The 22,954-nt window shown below is 38.0% G+C and overlaps 1 protein-coding gene and 1 non-coding gene across 4 annotated transcripts; one reads left to right on the top strand and one right to left on the bottom strand.

Moving 5' to 3' along the window:
• Positions 1-7,680: 7,680 nt before the first annotated feature.
• Positions 7,681-22,863, top strand: suz12a (SUZ12 polycomb repressive complex 2 subunit a). Of its 3 annotated transcripts, none has more exons than XM_067418359.1 (17): positions 7,681-8,042; positions 10,664-10,867; positions 11,491-11,537; positions 11,654-11,718; positions 11,941-12,009; positions 12,111-12,160; positions 12,266-12,351; positions 16,444-16,663; positions 16,754-16,856; positions 16,978-17,083; positions 17,807-17,987; positions 18,105-18,193; positions 18,464-18,607; positions 18,758-18,915; positions 19,891-20,089; positions 20,427-20,506; positions 21,060-22,863. In XM_067418359.1, exons 1-17 carry the CDS (start codon positions 7,889-7,891, stop codon positions 21,286-21,288), a joined length of 2,184 nt encoding a protein of 727 aa, XP_067274460.1. In that variant the 5' UTR covers positions 7,681-7,888; the 3' UTR covers positions 21,289-22,863. The 3 variants fall into 3 exon arrangements, with proteins under 3 accessions (XP_067274460.1, XP_067274469.1, XP_067274480.1); XM_067418368.1 differs by lacking the exon at positions 7,681-8,042 and adding an exon at positions 10,114-10,231; XM_067418379.1 differs by lacking the exon at positions 7,681-8,042 and adding an exon at positions 10,238-10,434.
• On the bottom strand, positions 8,855-8,926 carry trnat-cgu (transfer RNA threonine (anticodon CGU)). Its single transcript has one exon. It is a non-coding gene; the product is annotated as a tRNA-Thr (tRNA).
• Positions 22,864-22,954: the final 91 nt, after the last annotated feature.

Raw genomic sequence — 22,954 nt, 5'->3', positions numbered from 1 at the left:
CGTTGTGTTTTGTATGTTGCTTTCAATGCAAATCAGCTAATGCTTCCAGACCCCCTTTTAAGAAGAGGACGGAGATTCAAGAGCTCATATCGGCAACAAAACAGGACAATCTTACACACTGAAAATGTCAGAAACTCTACTAGCAGTGTTCAGTTCGAAGCGGAAACTGAAAATCATGCTTACAGAGCCAGAGAATATACTGTATGGAGATAGAACAGGTTTTTATTATGGTTATAATTTATGTTGCCATCGTGATTTTATCCACTATTAGTTGTAGCAGACCCCGTCCGAATGATGGCCAAAACTATACTGATGTGTTTTATGAAGTTTATTGTACATCACAGAAAAGATGAAGCATCTGTTTTCACTCCAGAAAATCACCGTAAGTCCTGAATACACAGTAAAGAAGTGCACATTATTTATTCTCTCTCTCCCTTGTATTATCATCAACACACACAGTGAATTACACAAAAAACACTTGTTACAACATACAGTAAACAAATATATGACCTTATGGCTTTTTTGGGGATGCTTAACAAACTGTATATCCATAAAAAAAACTCTGATGAACTTCCTTTCATTGCTGACCCAGTATCACTCCGGAGACTATAAGCTGGATCACAAACATTTGGTACTGATCCATCCTAGAGTAACAACTGTTTAGCAAAACCTGTTTTGTATTTTCCCTTTGTATTGTCTGGTGTAAAATAATTTCCACAGACATAAACACATTTAGGTAGAGTAAACTATCTATTAAGCTCACGTACCCGTAAAGTACACTACTATCTTAGAACTCAGATTTTAACAAAATTTGTATGTATTTATCATCTTGCTTGATGTCTTAACCCCTTGATGTGTTTTTTACTATATACCTCCTGTAATTTCAGGCTAATCAGCCCATTGCACACTGAGATATGGTATTCATGTGTTCACACTGTCTGACCATCATTTAGAATCATTTTGATGGTAAATGGACTGCATTTATATAGAGCTTTTATCCAAAGCACTTTACATTTTTGCCTCATATTCACCCATTCATACACCGACGGCGATGTCAGCCATGTAAAGCGCCATCCAGCTCATCGGGAGCAGCTGGGGTTAGGTGTCTTTCTCATGGACAACTCGACACTTGTTCAGGTGGAACCAGGGATTGAACCACCAACCTTTTGGTTTGTAGACAACCTACATGAACCACTGAGCCACTGAGCCACTGCCGTCCATTTTGAAAGCTGTCTGAAAACTTTCACCAGAAGATGAGCTTCTTAAATGTACTTTTTTTTTTTTTTTTTTTTTTTTTAAATGTTTAAGCCTTTATTTTAAATATAACTTCTCACTGCAAAATGAAGGGATTAATATTTCGGATTTGGGAAATAATTACAGATAGATCTAAAAGATAGTTTTAGAAACATAACGCAGGTGCTACAGAACATTGTTAGATTAGCAGTATAAGATTATGTGCTACTGCTACACTAATTTATATTTATATTATATATTTACAGTTTACTGTTTTTCTGTGGTTTTACACTTCTATAATTTTTAAAGAATTCATTTTTATTTTATATTATTATTTTAAAGGAACTGTATGTAAGAAATGTATTTCAATTAATCATAAAATGGCCATGATATGTCACTAGACATTAAGAAATCATGTTCATTTCAAATACTGATCACTGACAACAGTAGTTGTTGACATGTGTTTTGGATTGAAGCTTCACCCTCAACTTATCGACCAATCACAAAGTCAGTAGTGTCTCGGCATCCGGGTTGCCAGATCTGCTCTAATTACCAAAGCTGCAGCTACAAACGTTCCTGCTGGATCCTGCAGCCTATCTGGCAGCCTCGAGTCAAAGGGGAGGGGGAGAGGGGATACACCGCTCTACAGTCATTTCAAAATGATTGCAGTACCCGTTTTGGCCACAATCTTACATACACCCTGAGCTTAAAGGGTGCACTACTATGAAAATCCCAGCTTCAGTGTGACATCAATAAAAAAAAGTATAATTTCATAGATATTTTCAATAACAGTGGTTCATTTTAAAATATGTATTAACTTATGATCTAGATTATTTATTTTGCAAAATTGTCCTTTTAAATAAAATGTAATATTGTGTGAGAGATAAATATTTTATTTTAACATAACTTTTTGTACTGAAACATATACCAAGTGAATTCAAATTTCTCATTGTAGACTTTGGTGAGCTTAATAGATACATTTACCCTATATGGGGGTGCATTCCCTTAAAAAACAAAAACAACTGCGTCTTCAGCTGCTCTGATTTGGGAGTACATGAAGACTGTTCACTCTTACATCCAACAACAAAACACCTGAATTGCTTACAAGACATTTTTGTCGCTACAGCTGCACCAGACAGAAAAAAAAAATTCGGACAGTGTATAACTTGCTCAGGGTGGGGTCTATGCTAATACAGCAGAGTCCGTCAACAGTTTTTTTTATTCCATTTTTTTATTAATGAAAATGGTATGTATATATCTGCTCACATTAGCACCGCATAAAATGATTATGAGTAATTAGTGGTAACAATTGACTAAATTCATTAAACAAATGCAACAAAGCAGAATGTGAACGAACTGCGAATTAAGCATTAATATCTAAGTTTATTGGGGCACATTTTGCCATTGAGACGCCTGGGAAAAAGTGTCCCAATCAACCTGAATTTACCCTACTTACTTATGTGGTTTCCAGATAAACAAATTCCTGAATGTGATTGTTAGTCGGTGTGGCTCAGGAGGTATGCTGTGCTGAGTCACCACCACATCTGTGTCACCTTTCATTTCTCACTGGCTTCTAGTTCTCTTCCCCACCCAGTCACAGACCACTGCCTCCTCACTCATCGAAAGCACACAGCTGCTGAATCACACACAAACTCACACTATTCATGAGCATTGGGATCGCTTAACAAGTTTTCACTCGTCGTTATTATGCATGAATATTTGTAAAAAGTGAGAGTGTGACTCATATGTGTGTGAACTCAAGTACATGGTAAAGCATGTAATTGCTTTCCTGTGAGTGCATTATGCTGCCTTCACTTGCTATCAGAAATTTCATAATTCCCACTTCAGAAGTCGTGATTACCAGCTTGTTGCATTCAAGTGCTTTGTTGTTTGAATGAGCCGGAATCCTGGAAGAAACCATGTTTATTCTTGCCTATTTATTGACAAAATCTTATTAAAACCAAAATGATAAGTAGTGTCACATGCACTGACAACCATATAAACATTTACTATGTTATCTAGATTCTGCCGATGTTATCTAGATTCTGTCATTTCATTTAAATGCAGGCTATTTAAAAAAAATGCTGTGTATAGACAATACAATACGCTTCAAATGATTACTCGTATATGCAAATTACATTTAATGACAAGGCAAGATGATCTAGCTTTTTTGGCGGAAAAACTAATAAATCCTGTCACCTTATTTAAAGTTTATAGCATGCCCATCTCTGGAATTTGGGTATCAAAATTAAATCGAACTTCCCAGTGGTAAACACAACATCAGCGGGCATTCATGAGCTATTTTTACCTAGGAAACTCACACATTAATTCCGATAGCATGTGAAGGCAGCATCAATCAATATCACATACTAGTCACAGACCTGGATCACAATGTGTTTTACTCAAAGGAGAAGTTTGAAATCAACAAATGAGTGAGTGGATGGCCTCCGTTTCTCTTAAATTAAACAAAGACAGAACTGAAATCCTGTTATTTAGACCCAAATCTCTTTCTTCTCTGACCTCTGCTTAGATATCTGTGATGTTAAAGAGAGGCCTTCAAATGCTGTATGTATAACCTGCACCTCATCAAGTCTTTATTTGTCCTTCACTTATAGCTTTAAAGATGCTGAAATTGTTATCCATGCTTTTACGACCTCACACCCAGATTACTGTAACTCCCTTCTTACTCTCTTACTCATTCATGAAACTGTTTAAGCTGTTGATTTTTACTGAACTCTGCCGCCGACAACGCTCCTATTGTCCTCCATGTAGTAAGGCAGTATAGAAACTTCAGGGTCACGGCCCAAAAATGTTCAAATACCAACCAATATCTCTCTTTGTAAACTTTGATTCCCTCTACATATCCATTTGTTTTTGTATTAGTTGTTTCTGTCTTTACTTTTGCTCACATCGCTTGTAATGCGAGACACGACACGGCACGACATAACACAACATAAATACATCAGTCTGCCTGCCAGGGCGTAGTTTCATTTAATAATGTATTATCACCATAACATTAATAATATAATATTATTATAGATGGTGTAGCCATCTTTTCAGAAGTGAGGGGGACATAAATGTCAGATGTAATACCAATATATATATATATATATATATATATATATATATATATATATATATATATATATATATATATATATATATATATATATATATGCTGATATATATAAAATATGAATAAAAAATAAAATAAAAGATTCAGCAGATTGATTCATGATTCGGATTGCGTGTCAAACTGCTGAAATCACGTGACATTGGCTATCCGAATCATAAATCAATCCGCTGATTCATAAATGTTTGAATCTTTATTTGAGGAGTGAAAACAAACCAAGAAAAGACAATGCTGAATAAAGTCGTAGTTTTTGTTATTTTTGGACCAAAATGTATTTTCGATGCTTCAAGATATTCTAATGAACTAACTGATGTCACATATGGACTACTTTGATGATGTTTTTATTCCCTTTCTGGACATGGACAGTATAGTGTGCATACACTTTCATGAAGGAATAGAAAAGCTCTCAGACTAAATATAAAATATGTTCCGAAGATGAACGGAGGTCTTACGGGTGTGAAACGAGTCATTAATGACATAAATTTCATTTTTGAGTGAACTAACCCTTTAACGTGCCTCCTTAGCAGGTAATGCCAGTTCGAATCTCACTCAGAGCGGGTTGACTAAATTTATTTTTTAAACCTTTTTAGCATAAAAGGTTCTTTGGACTTGAACTCCAAAGAACCTTTTATGCTAAAAAGGTTCTATTATGACAAGAAAGAACGCTTTTGGCACTTAAAAAGGGTTCTATATAGAAACTATTATGGGTTTAAAATACGTAGCGCTGATAGAACCTTTTAAGGTTCTATATAGATCCTTTTCTTCTGTAATATGATTTGCTGATCTAGAAACATTTATTAATATTAAAAATGTTTGAAACAGTTGTGCTGTTTAATATTTTTGTGGAAACCACAATACATTTTTTCAGAATTATTTGATGAATAGAAAGTTTTGTAACATTATAAATGTTCACTGTCACTTTTCACCAATTGAAAGTTTGTATAAAATGTTTAGTTTCTTAAAAAAAAAAAATTGAACCCAAACTTTTGAAAAGGTAAAAAAGATATTGTACATATAACTCAGCATGTGAAGTCTCTTAAATATCGCTATGGTTTTTAATGGCCACGCTTTTCTCTTTGTCTTATTTTTGCACAGGGACGTCCTGACCCAAATCTTCTCCTGCTCTCAGCGAAGGGAAATTCACTGTTTCCAGCATGCTGTGATAATAGCAAAGTGCAAATGAGACGTGTGGGACAGCAGGCGATCTCAAAGAGCAGCTCGAGATTCCACAGGCTTACACCCTTAGAACACATGCATCCTCGCGGAGCTGAGTCACTTTTTCTCTTAGCCGCTGTGCAGGCTATTGCCTGCCCCTCACCAAAACAAGACCATACAGACCGTTTATTAAGTTTGTTAGTGTGATTTCCATGTGACATTATAATTAGATAGAGGGCTCAAGCTAAGAACGCAGGGTAACACAATCATGTCCAGAGGAACTGGACAATTTACTATAGAGTTTTGAGGGAATGAGTGTGCTCAAACTGATATTTGACAACACAACTTTGTCTTAGAGGTCTCCAAACTGTAAAAAGAACTCATAACCTCAAGCCGGGGAGCTTAATTTTGTGTTTACAAGGCTTACATTGACTAGTGGGCTTGACAAAAAGCAGTCCGCTTCAGAGCAGAATGAAGTCATGTCTTTGAAAAGAGCTCTATGATGGTTTGAAAGAGAAAACGTACATTGCATTGCATTAATGAAAGGAAAGGGTGTATTTACTAAACCGCTTATTGACATAAACCACATATAGTGTGTTTTGCACAACAAAGTAACAACATCTTTTGACAATTCTTTAACAGTCCGTTGCAAAGACCTACATAGCTAAATTGATAAATTAGGAGCCTGCATTTGAAATAGGAGGCTCTGAAAAGTGTTTCACAAGAAAGCTTCTTATATATTCCTGTTGTATTAAAGAGTGCATGTGCATTTAAGCCTTGGTAGGTCACGTCTGTCCACGCAGGGATGCTGAAAATTGCAAGAGCAATAAGGATTTTTAGGGGCATTATGACTGGGTTAATAAAACACAGCTGCCCCTAAAAGTCCCTCATTTTTCTTGCTGCCTTTTGGGTCCTCTTCCTAGACTCACATTTCAACAGCACGAAGCCGGCTTTCAATCCGGCGGCTGGGTGTTGGTGAGAGCTGGACACCCTTTCCCTCCCCTGGGGTAGCGCAGACGTGGGGCTGCTATATCGCTTCCTTGCTTCTGACGGATGGAAGCGAGCAAGACCCTGTTTGTCAGCCATCCAACAAGTGAAAAGTTTAAATTAAGAAGAGAGAGAGGGGAATTTTAGCCTCCCTCCTCCCCTCAAGCGTGCATGCCAGGGGTTTATAAATTGCCCTTATAAAAAAAAGGGGGTTTGCTTTGGGATTTAAGTGGGTAGCGGAGTGAGGTGAATGAGTTCAGTGCATTTCGGAGCGGGATTCTTTCCTATTCGGATTGGTATTTCTGTGTTTATACATGCACTACAAACATGCCCATTAGACAGCGAGGGTCCTTTCAATATTACAGTCACAAGCCACCGGAAATGTTTGTGAAGTTTAAGTCTACATACTAGGTTCTAATTCCAAATTGACTGTCCTATAAGCGCTCTAGTGAAACTAATCACACACAATAACATTGTGCTATGTCCAAAATGAGCCACAATGGCAATATGAAGCTTTTGGCAAATAGGTCCAAATAAACTTCCAACAGTTGGGTATGGGGAATCATTTGACGTAAACACTTTAAGCAAACTATTTTAGATTAATATTTTACTTAATTATGTCAAATAATGTATTACTGTTCTATTCTAAATAGTATTCCATTACTACATAAGAAAAAAAGACATCGCTTCAATGTATCCCAGCAACAGAACATATTTTAAATCAATATCTTTTCATTATTATGTATGTTAAAATTTAGGCCTACCTATTCGGAGAGAAAAAGTGAGTGAGGATGATTACATGAGCCAGAAACTGGGACTTTGTAGGCCAGTTGAGAGTAAATTTAACTACTCACCTTGCCCGCAAAGACCCAACCTCTAACACATTCACGTCTTTAACCCCTATATATACACAGTTTAGTATTAAACATTCATTATTGTTTTTAATACATACATTTATGATTAATAGTCTTTAAACTACACAATTTCACAAAAGTAAATGTGCTTTACCTGGCCTGTTTCATTCACTAATATAATTCATTTTGGCATGAACCGAAACATATCACAAAATCCATCTAATGTATTTTCTTAGCAACAATTAACTACAGCAGATGAATTTACCTCGGCTGGACTTCCACTGTTTGAGCGTTCTATCAACCGAGACTGTATTGGATTTATGTCCACACTCAAACAGTTGTAGAAAAGTTTGTCAATCGTACGGTCCAGTTCTGGTTCCGATTGCTGTCAAAGAAATGGAATAAAGATGCATTCTTCACTAAAGCCAGCATATAAGTTTCTTCTGCGAAGATATGCGCGTTTTTCTCTTGGATGCGCTAAAATCGTATCAGTATCCTTGTAAGTTCACTTCTCGGTAGCGTAGTCATGAATGTCACCGCCGCCTTCTTAAAGGATTTACCTGTATTCTGCACAGCCGCGTGCCATGTGCGACAGCAGCACAGCAGCAGCAGAGAGCGGAGATCTCACGAGCGGACTCGTCTCGTGCCGTTCTCAGGCCCTCCCCAAAATGGAATTCTAGGTAACGTTAGCACATGCATGTATGAATGTCACACTCACCTATTGTCTCTTATAGCCTTTGGTTTAGAGCACGACAGCGAGAAAGTTTATTAATTGGTAATCTTGATATGCTAAATGCGAAATGAGTGCGTGGTGACGCGAGACACCCTATTCATTTATTTTAAATGGCAAAGTATGTACAGTCCCACAGAGAAACAGCAGTTAATTTATATGATTTGTGAACCTTTACAGTTTTATATTTTGATGTGTAGAATATTCTCTATATGGCTTATATTAGCTGCGCACTATTGTCTGTTTTAATTCGGAGCGCTAGCGTCATCTTGTGGATACAAGCACAAATCAACATCAGCGAGGCCACTCGGGCACCAATTTATATTGTTACATTCTTAATATATTCGTGTATTCTTCTGTTAAACTTCCCCAATTCATTATTTTGGCTCTAGCCTAACACAACAGTAAAATCACACATTTGTGAATCTTAGCATTCCCTGCCTCTTCTAAATGTTTGCACTTTTATATAGTGGAGTTTTTGCACATTCATTGTATTCAGCCCCAGGTTTCTAAATGACAAAATAGCATATTTAGACTTTTCAGGTCTTTCATAACCATGAACTCAAGTCGACAATCAGGTTATTCTAAGGTTTCGCCAGAATTCGTCTCAATGTGTGTTAGATACTAACAAGCCTTCTATTTTGTCCTGCTAAAAGTATACCTTGTGTGGTTTAATAATACTATCGGAAAACAAGACTATTTTTATGTGGTTAACCTTCGTCATACCGGTCTTACGCAAAAGCATATAAGTCCCCATGTTCGAGGCACGGACGGGGTTCGAACCCGCGATCTTCGGTTTACGAGACCGACGCCTTACCACTTGGCCACCGCGCCTGATTGCCGTTAGGGCGTAAATAACGTAATTTGGTCTAGGTTCGACCGAACGAAGATGACGATTAAACACTCGTTTTTAGTTTTTTGTTAATTGTTTCTCCCATGTGAGTTCACACATCTTTGTTTTGTACATATTATAGAAGCGATCTAACGACCCAGGTTATTTTATTCCATTGGCTGCCGCTGACACATCCGGTATACGTTAAATTAGGTTTCCCGGATGTGCAGCTATTCAAATCAAGAACAAATGTATCGCCTACAGAACACAATAAACGTTAGCATGTGCCATTTGTAATTTAATTTTACATTTGGAACCAGCAAGACGATTTTACGGGTATATGAAGATTTTTGTATTATATGCTTTATAAAGTTGATCCTAATAGTCAGATAAGACGACGATGGACTAATTATTATTATTATTATTATTATTATTATTATTATTAATTATCATTGGAGCTTCCACAAATACACAATACGGCCTAAAACATAGGCTATATCATTTATTTTTTCCTTTTCATCAACTTGAAACAACCTTTATCAACGTAGCTATAAATATGTATTCCTCCAAAATGTGGAACATGTATAAATATAATTTAGATAAACCCTTGATTTCTTACACGTTAAATATTTTACATCAAAAGTTAAAGTTCTTCTTGGCTTTCATACCAGTTCTACTATTGTCAAATCAAATTATACGGAATATAGTGAAATATCCATCCACAACATTTGTGAATGCCATTATATTATGTAAAATATCCAAATAAGATTTTTTTCCACAGCTCATTATTGTTTATTTATTGTGTTTGTTGACATTTGCTATGCTAAAAAGTAGACAGCCTACACACAACTAAATTTAAAGTTTGATCAGATTTAAAAAAGAAAATGATGAACTGGAGAAGCAGGGAGTCGCAAAACCTTTTCCTAAAGCAATGACAAGCGATTGTTCCACTTATGACGAGAGGCCCTAAACAAACAAAAAAAAAAATTACTATTGTTGTGTTCGTTTAATTTTAAATAGTGACCACACACACAAAACGTCGTAACATTTTCAAAAGTAACTCAAATACTTTGTCTACAGAATGAGATAAATATTTAATACAACCAACGCTAGGGCCAGAATTTACACCCTGGCCTTTTTTTTCTCGCCACGATATCTATTTTGAAAAACGAATTTCCCGCGAAAATACAATAAGCGAAACGGAGGGCAGCGCGAGCACACAGACAGCACTCTCTACCAAACTTGACTGCAATGTCCAAACTCGAGGTTTTATCAGCTGAGTCGAATGCATTCAACAAGGAGGGCGGGTAATATTCACGGCACTTTCGACTTAAGGCTGTTTCCCATAGGGCACAAAGCTTCTGGGTGTACTTGTATATTCTTAATAAGTAAACAGCAGCGATATTCTCTTCGCAACACAAAAGTGGACTGCTAATCTTTAAGTACACTTTCTGCCGCGTCTGTGTTGTAGTCGGCGGTCACTATCGCGCAGAACCCAAATTATGATCCGGTAAGAGTTCGCGAAGCGCTCGTTTTTACACACAGATGTCTCGTCGTCGTCGCGCTGTTTTCTACGTGTACATTTGTGTTGTCGCGAATTCCATCCGGTCTGTAAAACAAACTGAACTGCCGGCTCGTTGATGTTAACTGTTACTTTGTTGAGGGGGCGAACCGGTCTCGGCTGCTCTCCCTTTGTTTGGGCTCAGGACTCGGCTGAATTCACTGGGCTTCTGTTTCAGACACCTCATTCGACCGCGAACGTAATTCTAGGATGGCTCCACAAAAGCACGGATCTGGTGGAAATGGTTTTTACGCCAACAGCACGAGTAAATCTGCTAATGGAGGAGCGCACGTATCGTCCGGTGTTGTGATGCCTTCAGTCAAGCGACCCAAGATGGAGCACATCCAAGCCGACCACGAACTCTTCCTGCAGGCGTTCGAGAGTAAGTTGCTCCGGTTTGCTCGTAAATCTAACTTTTTTGGGGCAAACAGAATAAACTGCTGTTTTTCTAGCACACTTAATAGTATACAAATGTTTTATGTTTAACAATTCTATCTTGGGGCTAAACAACGATACTAACCAATACTGTTTTCTCCAGTAGTTCTTGGAATGTCTTAAATATAAATTTTAACGTGGGTTATCTGCTCATTTTTGTTCTAACAGAGTGATTTTAAACGCTGACTAGTTGTCTAGGCCACGTCCTATATGAAAATTAGACACGTGCATTAAGAGATGACACGTGTTTTATGGTGCTTTTATGTGTTTTATTTCAAAATGGCATTGAGGTCTTATACTTTTTGTCATAGAAGAGCAAGGGACATCAGCAGTCTTGAACAACACAAAACCCTTTGAAAACCGCGTTGTAGTTTCTCTACACGAGCTAAGAGAAGTCTTGCAAAACTGCCACCTTGATTAACGTATGAGAGTGCCACTGTAAAAGAATGGGGTTATTTTCATAGATGCTGGCTTGACATGCACTTAGTAGGGTTTTATTTTATTTTATAAAGCTTATACAAATGACAATCTAATTTTGCAACATCTATATATGTTATTCTCTGTTCACAGAGCCAACTCAAATATACAGATTTCTGCGCACAAGGAATCTCATAGCAGTAAGTAGAGCATGAAGAAATAGCATGCTGTTCTCATTTAGACCTTTGTTGACTGTATGTGGCTGCCATAACAATAACTTAACTGGTTGCATCTTTTATTTTCCCCTTTCCATTAGCCAATCTTCCTGCACAGATCTCTTACATATATGGCCCACAGAAATTCAAGAACAAATTCAAAAAGGTAAAATGATTGCTGCTCATTAAACATACTTCAAACTTCACTTAATCTCTTTGTTTGTCAGAAAGCCACACCTTCATTTCCTTGTGCAGGCCTCTCAGTGAGACAGTTTGTTGATAAATTCACTGCAACTGATTGATCTTCTTCAGTTGTAGTTGGTGAAGTTAAATGAGGGCTCCACATCTCCACTAATAATATAATGTTTGTTGGTGTATGTTGTTTCAGAAAGGGCTTTAGCGTGAATGATCTGCTATTGAACGTAGAGAAGTCAAAAGTGGATCAGGAATCTCACAAGTAAGATGTTCTTTTATTCCAGATTTATGTTACTCTCGTTTACGTGACTGAATAGGCTGAAACGCATGCAGTGGTTTTAACTCCAGTCTTTTGTCTTGTAGTCTGGCTTCAAACCTGCAGCTCACTTTTACTGGATTTTTCCATAAAACTGGTAAGCCAGCATTTCGTATCAAGAAATTTTGTACGCTCTTACCAGCCAGCTCAAATAATATCCCTTGATCATTCAGTAATTCTTATTTGTTGTTCAATGTATCAGAGAAGCCATTGCAGAAGTCAGAAAATGAAGAAAACTCAGTGTCTGTAGAAGTGCTACTCGTCAAGGTCTGCCACAAGAAGAGAAAGGTAAAACCTTGTGTCATAAAGCATCTTTATACAGTGAAGTTAAGGCTGATCTGTGCCTGCACAAAATTCAATGTAAAGATGCAATGCAGCATAAAAGCCAAACTAAATTATGCCTGTTCTGACCCTCTTAAGCCCTAGTATCAAAGTATATAGTTACAATTGCTGTGTAAATGCATTTATGCCACCTCTGAGCAGCATTAAATAGCCTGTGTAAAGACACCTAAATGGCATTTTGAAAGTAGCCTGGTCTTACCAGACTCTCATACGTTTAATTTGTACAGAGAGTCTGGCCACTCTCCATTGACAAGCATTTACTTCCGCGAAGGTAGGTACTCTGTTGAAGTTTAAAACTATTAGATCTGCCATAACCAATCGCTAATGTTTGGTCATGACATGTTTTTGTTCATGCAAATGTTTACGTGCTTTTATTTTAATTTGTTTTAGTGGAGATGAAATATATTGCTCTTGTAAATACTTGCCAGCATATTAAAGAAATACATCCAAATAACAGCAAAGCGCAACTGTACTAGGGATGGGACGATACACTTAAACTCACGATACAATGCACCTCGATATGCCAGGGTTACGATACGATATGTCACGATACGATATCAAAAAAGCAAAGAAAATAAGAAAAGATTACTGTATAACAACAACTTATTTATTTTTGTTTCAGCAACAACTTTCACACTTCGTTTGGTTTCATTGTAAATTTCTGGGATTACCTTCTCTGAAAAATGTCCTCGACATGGCATCTTAAACTCGGGCTCCAGCACATTTAACATATGGATGAATTTTCTGTTCTCTACCATGTTGGCAGTTTAATTCAGAACAGGGCAAAGTTCATATGAAAAATTGGTAATGTGTACCAGTGAGCGAACCAGCACCACACCTGGAGGAGGTCCATATTCCATGAGTAGGAATATAGTTCGGGCCCTTTAAGAGAACCGCATTCCCTATTGAACTGCCAGAACACAGTCTTAGTCTTGTCAGTTAAGTTACTCTATTGCCTTCTTTGTCTTTTTTAATGAGAGAGCCAAAATACTGCCAGACATATGACTTGTATCCAGGCGGAGCGTCCTCAATGTCGACCTCATTTGACTCCATGGTCGGCTGTTTGGGGAAAGGCAGTTGTTGCAACATGCGCTGTGACGACGTGCCGCCGCACCGTTCCCCGGATGTAATTTTTTTTTACCCTGCTTGATCAGCAGATGGTGCTGCCAGCCTGCCACCATTGACTTTATGTCTGCCCCATATATATTTATACACACGCACACACACATATAATACACTAAATTATTTATATACTTCGCAAATCATGCAGCAGTGCCATCTATCTTTATTTCGGGATCCATTTTTTTCGACCTCGATGCGTTTCGTCACGTTTTGTTTCACGATATTTTGTCAAACGATATTTCGTCCCATCCCTAAACTGTACAGTGAATTTTGAAGTGATATATTCTTTAAAACTCAGAAGTGGATTCGGACAGCTATTAGGCCGGAGACACACTGCAAGCGTGGCGTTTCTGTTGCGTGTCAGCCGCGGGGCGGCTGCCTGGCGTTTTCTCTGTCTTCGCACACCAGAAGCGTGTCTGACGCGGCGCTGCTGCTGCTGGGAAGCCCTATACTTCATGTTAACTATAAATATATTGCCTATTGATACAGCAGACAACGTCGGCAGTAGCCTATTGGCCATATATATCTATGGTATTGATGGCAAAATAGGCTACAGAATATTTTGTTCTGTATTGACAGGTTTAATATTTCAAAATCGATAATTATGTTGTTTTTTATTATTACAAGTAGGCCTATATCTGCATTTATGTTAACCTTAAGACTTTCAAACATGAAAATGTCATTTATTAATATGTATTCGTGTCAAAATGGCATATAAACATCTTTTCCTATGCTGTTTTGCCTAGAAACGCTTCCAACACGCTTGCGTGTCTCGTGAAAAATAGGCGTCTCTTCTATTTGAAGCATGCACGCGTTTTCCGCGCGGCTGACGCAGACAGTATGCAAGCGCTAACCGGTTAACATGGGAGCCGAAATAAAAACGGACACGCCACGCAGCCGAGACGCTCACGGCACGCTTGCTGTGTCTCCCCGGCCTTACATCACCACACTTAACCACTTAAACTCCATGGACCCTGTACAGGGTCCGGAATGACATCGTCATGTATGTACTTTCAAATTTAAATGTCTGTGCATGAGCTATGTCATATTTGGAAGCTTAGAGTCTCTACTTTCTGGAGATATGCATCACTTTGGCATTTCTTTTGGACAAAGTAATGTATTACATTAAATTACTCTGTTGCCATTTCCGTCTGGATTTGGCCTACTCATATTGAAAAGCCTCCCATACACACATACACTAGGTTCAAAATGTTGGTGTTATTTTACAGGAAACCCTTTAAGTTATGAGTCACAAAAAACACTGCTAAAAGTGATAAACATGCAAGTATATGTTGTCTAAGCTGTAATAACCCCCCCCCCCCCCCCCCCCCAAAAAAAAAAGTTTTATTTTATTTTATATTAATTCATTTTTGAAAGTGTGTAACTCAGGCCCTGTGTGCTCTAGCACCCTGCAGACAGCTTGGGCTGTTTCCAGCATATATAATTAATTTAATGACACTGGGATATTGCATTTATATCACTGTATATGGTGGTGGTGGAGGAGGGGGGTAGCAGGGTAAGGGGAGGGGGATCATCCCTTCTGACCCATTTGAGTAAATCTGGCATATAACATGACACAGACAAACTTCTTTTTCCCACTATTTTCTAAATTTTAGTGGAAACAGCCCTAACTGTCTGCAGGAACCTGGTGCACACAGGGCCTGAGTTTCACACTTTCAAAAATGAATTCATGGGGGGAAAAATCAAAAAGCGTCTACTTTTTTGGGGGGTTATTACAGCTTAGACAACATATACTTACATGTTTATGACTTTTAGCAGTGTTTTGTGTAACTTCAAAGAGTGTCCTGTAAAATGATACCAATTTTGAACTTGCCTGAATTCAGTTGATTTTAGTTTCTTCAGCTGTATACTGGATTCAGTTTCTTCAGCTGTATACGTTCACTAAAGACATATCCGACTGTATTTACCTAAATACTCGCCAGATTGTGCATTTTTACATATTTTTGACCATTGAAACAAACAATAATCCGAAAGAACTGAATGACGATCCATTGTTGTCTGAAAGGTGTGTGCGCGTGCTTCAGGTCAGAGTCTGGCTCGAGCACGTCCCGCACTGCGCTTTTTCTCATGCGCGCATATTTCTGTTGCTTTATTTGTCATGCGCTGCGTGTATATATTTAACTCCCCTACTTCCAATGTTTAGTGAAGCTCACCCACACGCCCTGACACCTGCTGTCACACAGAAGCAAATTAAGAAATACAGCTCATGTTAGCGCTGTCCTCCCTAAAGTACCGGTACTAATAAAATTTTATACCGTACCGTTTGTAATAGCAGGGTATCACAATACTTTTCTAGTACCGGTATATCGTTCAACACTATTGCAGTCTAAATTTGACAATAGAGAAATAAAAACAAACTCTTGCATTGACCTTGCACACTTGCACAAAACAAGCTTCCTTGATGAAAAAAACTAACTTGTCCTTGTCTTGATTATGTGCCCATGTCTGTTGGTTAATTTTTAATCTGGGTTTGTCCTTGCCAGCTGGCACATAAAGACCCAATGAAATCACTTTACAAGCAGAGGTATGTGTTCTGTGTTGATAGCAGTTGGTTTGACAGAAATCAGCATAGTGCACAGTCATCAAGACTTTTGGTCCTAGAAAAGAGTAAAGGTGTGGTCACATTTACCATTCTTTAAATGTATTCTTATTATTATTTATTTTTTGAGGGAAATTTTCAGTTTAATATAAATTTTACGTGTGGGTGAAAGATTTTCCCCATGCAGATTTCCTAAAGTATGTGCTTTAATAAGCATTTAATATATAAATGAAGAGCTAGTGTTTGTTTGATTTTCTAAATGTTAATTTAGTCAGTGTTTAGTAGTAAACTAGAGTATGTATGGTTTTAAAGCTAACAGACGTTTTGAACTCATCTCTTTTTCATTTATGTTTTAGGATGTGAGTTGCCCAGTGAAGCAAGTGCCTACAGGTAAAAAGCAGGTGCCTCTGAACCCAGACATCAGTCAGACCAAGCTGGGAACTTTTCCCACATTGGTAGTGCCCAGCCTCGAGTTTGAACCCAGTAACAGCCACATGGTGAAGTCCTACTCCCTTCTGTTCAGAGTGTCACGTCCAGGGGGCCGAGAGCTCAACAGCATGACCACCAGAGATTCCAGTATGAGTTTCAGCTTTTGAGACTTCAATAATATTATACCTCAAAACACATTGATGAGGCCTGTTCACAAAAACATTCTTATCTTCTCAGATGTTATTGAAGAGCTGTCTAACAGGAAGAAGAGATACTGCTCTCATCAGGATGATGAAGAAACTACGTTTGTAGCACAAATGACAGTTTTTGATAAAAATAGGTTTGCTTTTTTTATTCGTTTTTTTTTACACCTCTTTAAATTTCTTGTCTTTTAAACATGTTTATTTTACTTGGTGTTTCCTTGCCTGGTTTAAGACTTAGTTTTTGCATTTCTTCAACAGACGCCTCCAGCTTTTGGATGGCAAGTATGAAGTGTCCATGCAGGAGATGGAGGAGAGTCCTGTAGGCAAGAAAAGGGCAACGTGGGAAACCTTACTAGATGGCAAGGTCAGTTGCAGGCGGTGTGTTTTATTAGTCTGCATGTAGCTAATTGAGATTTTTTACATCATTAAGCAGAATAGATGTGACAGGGAGGAGATGTAGGAGTTTTTCCCTCTTCAAACCCTCTTTTAAATTGCTTCCGGTGCAGAGCAGCAGGTGTTCAATTAATTCCTATGGAATCTGAGAGCCTGAAGCTCAACTTCCATTGGAAAGAATTGAAAATGCTCAATCAATTGCTTTGCACCAGTGGACATGCACCATTATAAATGTCTTTTTTTTTTTTTTTTTTTTTTGTATTAGTGGAAATTCTGAGGCAGCAATTGCTTGAATGGTTGGTTCCTTGGTATTTGTTATAAAACAATAAAGCAGCAATGGAAAACGTGCTTAAATCGTTTCAAAGCTAAATTGAAAAGTGCCTAAGTCGTCGACGATTACCAGTCAGAAGGTGAAATCTTGTGTTGAATTGTGTTGCAACTATATTGCTTCGCTCACACCGAATTTACCAGACACGCTCAGTTTTTAATTGTAGTGTCTGTTTTCTAACTTAACGATATGATTTGTATTACTATTAAAAATCAAAACGACATTTGGAGCCACCACTTGCCGTGGTGGGCAAATGATGTAATCGGTGTGAGGCTGAACGCAATGTAACACCGGTAGCACAAATTATCACAGCAAGCCTATTAAGTAGTTTTTGGTCTTTTATTTTGGATTTTTACTCTGTTTCAGTGGCTTCCACCATTTGAGACCTTTTCTCAGGGACCCACACTGAAGTTCACTTTGCGATGGACCAATGACACTGCTGACAGAGGAACAGCACCAGTGGCCAAACCGCTTGCCACACGCAATTCTGAATCAAGCACAGTAGACAGCAGCAAGCCTAGTAATGTAAAGCCACCACAAGCAGTAGGTAAGGTCACAAGCACTGGTCAGTGTTTACAAGTAAAGTCCAATAATTTTTTGACCTTTAAAGCATATTGATTTGTGTGTAATACTTAAGGTGTTGGTCATTTTTGATTGGTTGCAGCTGTTAATGATTCAGTTGGCACTGATCTACCAGTAAGAAGAGAACAAACTCAAGTTGAACCTTGTCAGAAACTACGTGTTTATTATCAGGTGAGTAACATGCATCTGTAAATTTACCTGATGACATCAAAGCTGACTATACACACAATACAGCAGACTTATCTATGATCCCAGGCTTTATATTGACTTTAAAAGTGCAGGGTGTATCCCTGATTGACTGTGTATTTCTACCGTAGTTTTCTGTGCTGTATGATATCAGCAGGAGAGTGTCGGAGTTCATAAGTCCTGCTGTGAAATTTTGCTCTGTCAATTGGCCACTTTGCGGTCACGGGGTGTTTTATCCATCCTCTTGTTTTCTAGTTCCTCTACAGCAATAACACACGGCAGCAGACGGAGGCCAGAGATGACCTGCACTGTCCATGGTGTACGTTAAACTGTCGTAAACTCTACAGCCTCCTCAAGCACCTCAAGCTCTCGCACAGCCGCTTCATCTTCAATTATGTGGTGAGAGACATCCCCAGAAGGCACCAGAAACAGTTGTGGGACTCAATCTATAAATGGCTGACTTGTAGTGGGACTGGGTTAAATCACATGTATAAACTTTGCATATAGTCCATATTTGGTAGAAATGTTTTTTTGTTGTTTCTCACCCAGCCTCATCCTAAAGGAGCCAGGATAGATGTGTCAATTAATGAATACTATGATGGCTCTTACGTGGGCAACCCTCAGGACATCCACTGCCAGCCTGGCTTTGCCTTCAGCCGTAACGGCCCAGTGAAGAGGACTCCGGTTACACACTTACTTGTGTGCAGGTCTGTGTGGTTTGAAGAAGAAAGTATGTGTATCCGAATTAAAAAATGATTCAGCTGCTGTGTGGTCTTAGCAAAATGTTTCATTTATTAATTTCTATTGTGATAATGGTGTGTAAATATCACAATACAGTTAAATTTTAATAAGAAATAAATTACTTGGACATTCATTTCCTCATTAACCAGTCAGTTCTATTATTTGGAAACAAACCAAAACAGATTGTTTAAAGGATGAGAATTTAATTATGGGTCTGGCATTAGTGCTGAAACAGCTGCTTTATAATATTCTAAAATGATTGAGTTAAAATTGAGACTTAAACAGTGATGTGTTATGAATTGGACTGGTTGAGCCACATTATACTCCGTTGTAATCTGGTGAATTAAATTTAAATTCTACACTGACTACCATTCAGCTCATTTTCTGAAAGTTTTTTACTTAAGTCTCTTATGCTCACCAGGGCTATGTTTATTTGATGACAAATTTACTTCATCATTATTATTACTCCAGTCTTCACAATCATTCTAAAGTTATTATTTTCTGCGCAAGAAACATTTATTATTATAAATGTTAAAACAGTGCTGCTTATTTCTGTAGAAGTGGTCATAGTTTTTTTCAAGAATCTTTTATATAATTTTATATATTTTTTTTTAAAGAGAACTGCATTTTTTAAAAATGGAAATCATTGTAACATTATCAGTATTTTTGCTGTTACGTTTGATTGGTTTAATCCATCCTTACTGAATAGAGCTATTAATATGTTTTTTAAAAATGATCTTACTCAATCTAAACTTCATTTTGCAATACTACAATGTTTCTTGGTAGCCACTAACAGCCTACACCGTGTACCCCGGACTCTTATTCTCCTTAGTGTCAGATTTTACAATTCTATAGTATGTACTGTAATTATGCATAGGCCATTTACTGACCCTGCATCCATTTCTTTGAATCTGATGTTAAAACTGTTGCGGTTTCCACAGGCCCAAGCATTCAAAGCCCAGCCTCTCCGAGTTCCTGGAGCCAGAGGATGGAGAACAGGAGCAGCCACGGACGTACATCAGCGGCCACAACCGTCTGTACTTCCACAGCGACAGCTGCATGCCACTTAGACCACAGGAAATGGATGTGGACAGTGAGGATGAGAGGGACCCAGAGTGGCTCAGGGAGAAGACTGCTATGGTGAGGAAGCTGTCTTGAGATCATTAACCTTTTGGTTCTGTTAACATTGAAGATCCAGCGTAGGGGATACTTGATCAGATCGACTCAAGACAGATGGTGTGTGTGTGTGAGAGAGAGAGACATTGTGTCAGTGGAATTATATTACATTCATCATATATTCAAATCACATCTGAGGATGTTGCACGGGATCTGATGTAAATTTGCACTAAATCTGTTTGTCTAAAAAGGGTCAAATTGACCTGGAACATTGCATTGAGTGACTAGATTTCTAGCACCTGTTTGTTTTGTTTTTGTCATTTCCCATTAAAATGATTTTGTTCATCTCATCACCCCTCAGCAAATCGAGGAGTTCACAGATGTCAATGAGGGAGAGAAAGAGGTCATGAAACTGTGGAACCTGCATGTAATGAAACATGGGTATGTATTTTCTCTTCTCATTCACCACTGTCCATTCTTTTAAAGAGTTATTTCAGTGATTTATCATATGGCTTTGTATCAGTAGGAGCCCGGGAGTATATTTGAATGATCGCCATTTGAATGATTAAATTGATATTTCAATTTAATTGTAGCGTCTGTTCTCTAACTGAACTGATTTTATGAAAATGAACGTGTTGATCCAGCGGTGGCTTTGGGAGTGGCCTCGTAGCGCAGCGAATCAAGTGCATTCTGGGAGTTGTCTTTCATCCTCATGAGACACAAATACATTTTCTGTCTTTTCTCAGTCTAGAACCAAATTCAAAAATAATTTCACATTTATGACCCAGTTTAAAAACAAAGTTTAGTGCTAAATCACTCAAGTAACCCTTTAATAGTTTGTTGTATTTTCTCAAACCTCTTCCATTAAACACAATCCTTGTCCTCTGTATCACAGTGGTCCGGATACATTCCCTGTATCACCTTGCACATTATGTGAGCTCCTCTCTCAGAGGTCGATTACATGTCTGCTAGTAATCTTTTTCCTTCCGTGCAGATTCATAGCAGACAACCAAATGAATCAGGCCTGCGTGGTGTTTGTGGAGCAGCACGGTGCTACTATCGTCGAGAAGAATCTGTGCCGGAACACTCTGCTTCATCTGGTCAGCATGCACGACTTCGGCTTAGTGAATACAGTGACTATAGACAAGGCCATGGCTCACCTGAGAGATCTGAATCAGCAAAAAGTCAGCCAGAAGCAGTCCAAAACGCAAGACGAGTGCTGATGGCGGATCCAGCGGCGATGGCGAAGTCAGTGTATCTAATTTAGTCGAGACCCTGAATCACTGAAACCACCTCCTCTCACTCTGGATTGAATTGTGTCAGTGGACGGATGTGAAAACCACCACTTTCTGCACTCACAGGTTTAAAGATGATGTCTAGTTAGGAACAGGGTGTGTGGTGATTTGACCTGATGTCATCAGAGTTCAAAGCAACTCTAGATTCAAGATGCCATTAGACTTTATGAAGAGCTTCAAGCAGGTAATCACTGATTTTTCTCTACACACACAACCCTGTAGCTCTAGCAAGTTTTTAGCACTTGTTTTAGATGCCTGTTTTTAAAAGGACTATGAAAAGATTTTTTTTTAATATATTTTGGATATTGATTGGTGGAAATGGCTCCTACAAACTTGCTTTTATTGCATATTTTTCACAGGGGATGATAAACTCATTCTGAAAACTTGAACATTTTAGTTTTGCTGGTGTATAGTTTTTTTTTTTAATATTTTTTCCAACAGTTCTGTTTGTGCCACCCCTACAAAGTTTTAGTTTTTTTTATTTAGTTTTTTTTTTCTGTGGGAATTCTTCTGGACCAAAGTTTTGTTGGTCTTTCATGTTAGTTGAAGTGAAAGCATCCATGTTAATGTTTCACCACACTTGAAGACGTTTTCTTTGGAATCTCTGATTGAAGAACAACAATCAGTGTTGTAGGCGGTGTCTATATGTCTATACTGCAATATTTTTTTATTTTTCAAGTTTTTCAGAGCCTTAATTCAAACCTTGCAACACGGATACATACAGGTGCAGGGTACTAAAACACAGTGGGCTGGGATGCCTTGCAGAAATGTTTACACTTGCCTTACCCATGGAAACATGGACTCTAAGCAGGGTTTGAACTTTTGGTGTAAATTGGTGTGAACAGGTTTCTTTTTTTCTCTTATTGGAATTTTAATGACACTTTACTGCACACAATATTGTGTCCAGTTCCACCTATTACGATAGGTTAGTTTTCTCGCAGTGCATCTGCTCTGCTGTATACATTAGTTTACTCTGGTTCTATTTGTACTTCATGGTGCCCAGGTGTTTTTGACGAAACCTTTTATAATGTGTACATAAAATTAGTAATCTGACATGGCTTTGCTGAAGGTGACTGCATTCCAGAAGGAAGATTATTTTAGACCAAAGTGAAATGGCTACAATGTTTGTCTAGTTTGTTTCAAATCAAATGTAAGTCTTGAAAGTTGTTTTGTTGTTGTTCTAGTATGCATCTGTTTTAAAAGAAAGGGATCTGTTTGTAAAAAATTACTGCATTATTTTGCTAAAACAATGTTTTTGGTCAATATTTCATATCAATTACTTAACTGGCCTGCGCAGTTGCATAACTGCAAATGCGTAACGCTCAATGCAGCATCAATTACATTAGATGTGGATTACTGATATAAATTAATGTCAAAAAAGATATTTATATCAAGAATATGATAGGAACAATATGAAACCTGCTTGAGTTTAAGAATTATGCTGAAACGAGTGCTTCAGGTTGTTCTTTATTTAAAATAAAGATTTTTGTTTTACAGTTGATACCTCACAAGTCATGGTCATACATTCTTTCATCTATTGGTTTTATTTTGAGTAAAAACAACAACAACAATTAAGAATTTGCTCCAAACCGTT

Source organism: Pseudorasbora parva, chromosome 2 (assembly GCF_024679245.1).
Source record: "Pseudorasbora parva isolate DD20220531a chromosome 2, ASM2467924v1, whole genome shotgun sequence".
Lineage (NCBI taxonomy): Eukaryota > Metazoa > Chordata > Actinopteri > Cypriniformes > Gobionidae > Pseudorasbora > Pseudorasbora parva.
The sequence above is the reverse complement of the archived record's forward strand: the minus strand, read 5'-3'. Positions and strand labels throughout refer to the sequence as shown.

What these genes read in the sequence shown, in the direction of transcription:
- suz12a (XM_067418359.1), top strand. Translation starts at nt 7,889, where the DNA reads ATGAATGTCACCGCCGCCTTCTTAAAGGATTTACCTGTATTCTGCACA. An exon ending in GCACAAGGAATCTCATAGCA is followed by an intron (nt 11,538 to 11,653) that starts GTAAGTAGAGCA and finishes CCTTTCCATTAG; the next exon opens with CCAATCTTCCTGCACAGATC. An exon ending in TCAAGAACAAATTCAAAAAG is followed by an intron (nt 11,719 to 11,940) that starts GTAAAATGATTG and finishes ATGTTGTTTCAG; the next exon opens with AAAGGGCTTTAGCGTGAATG.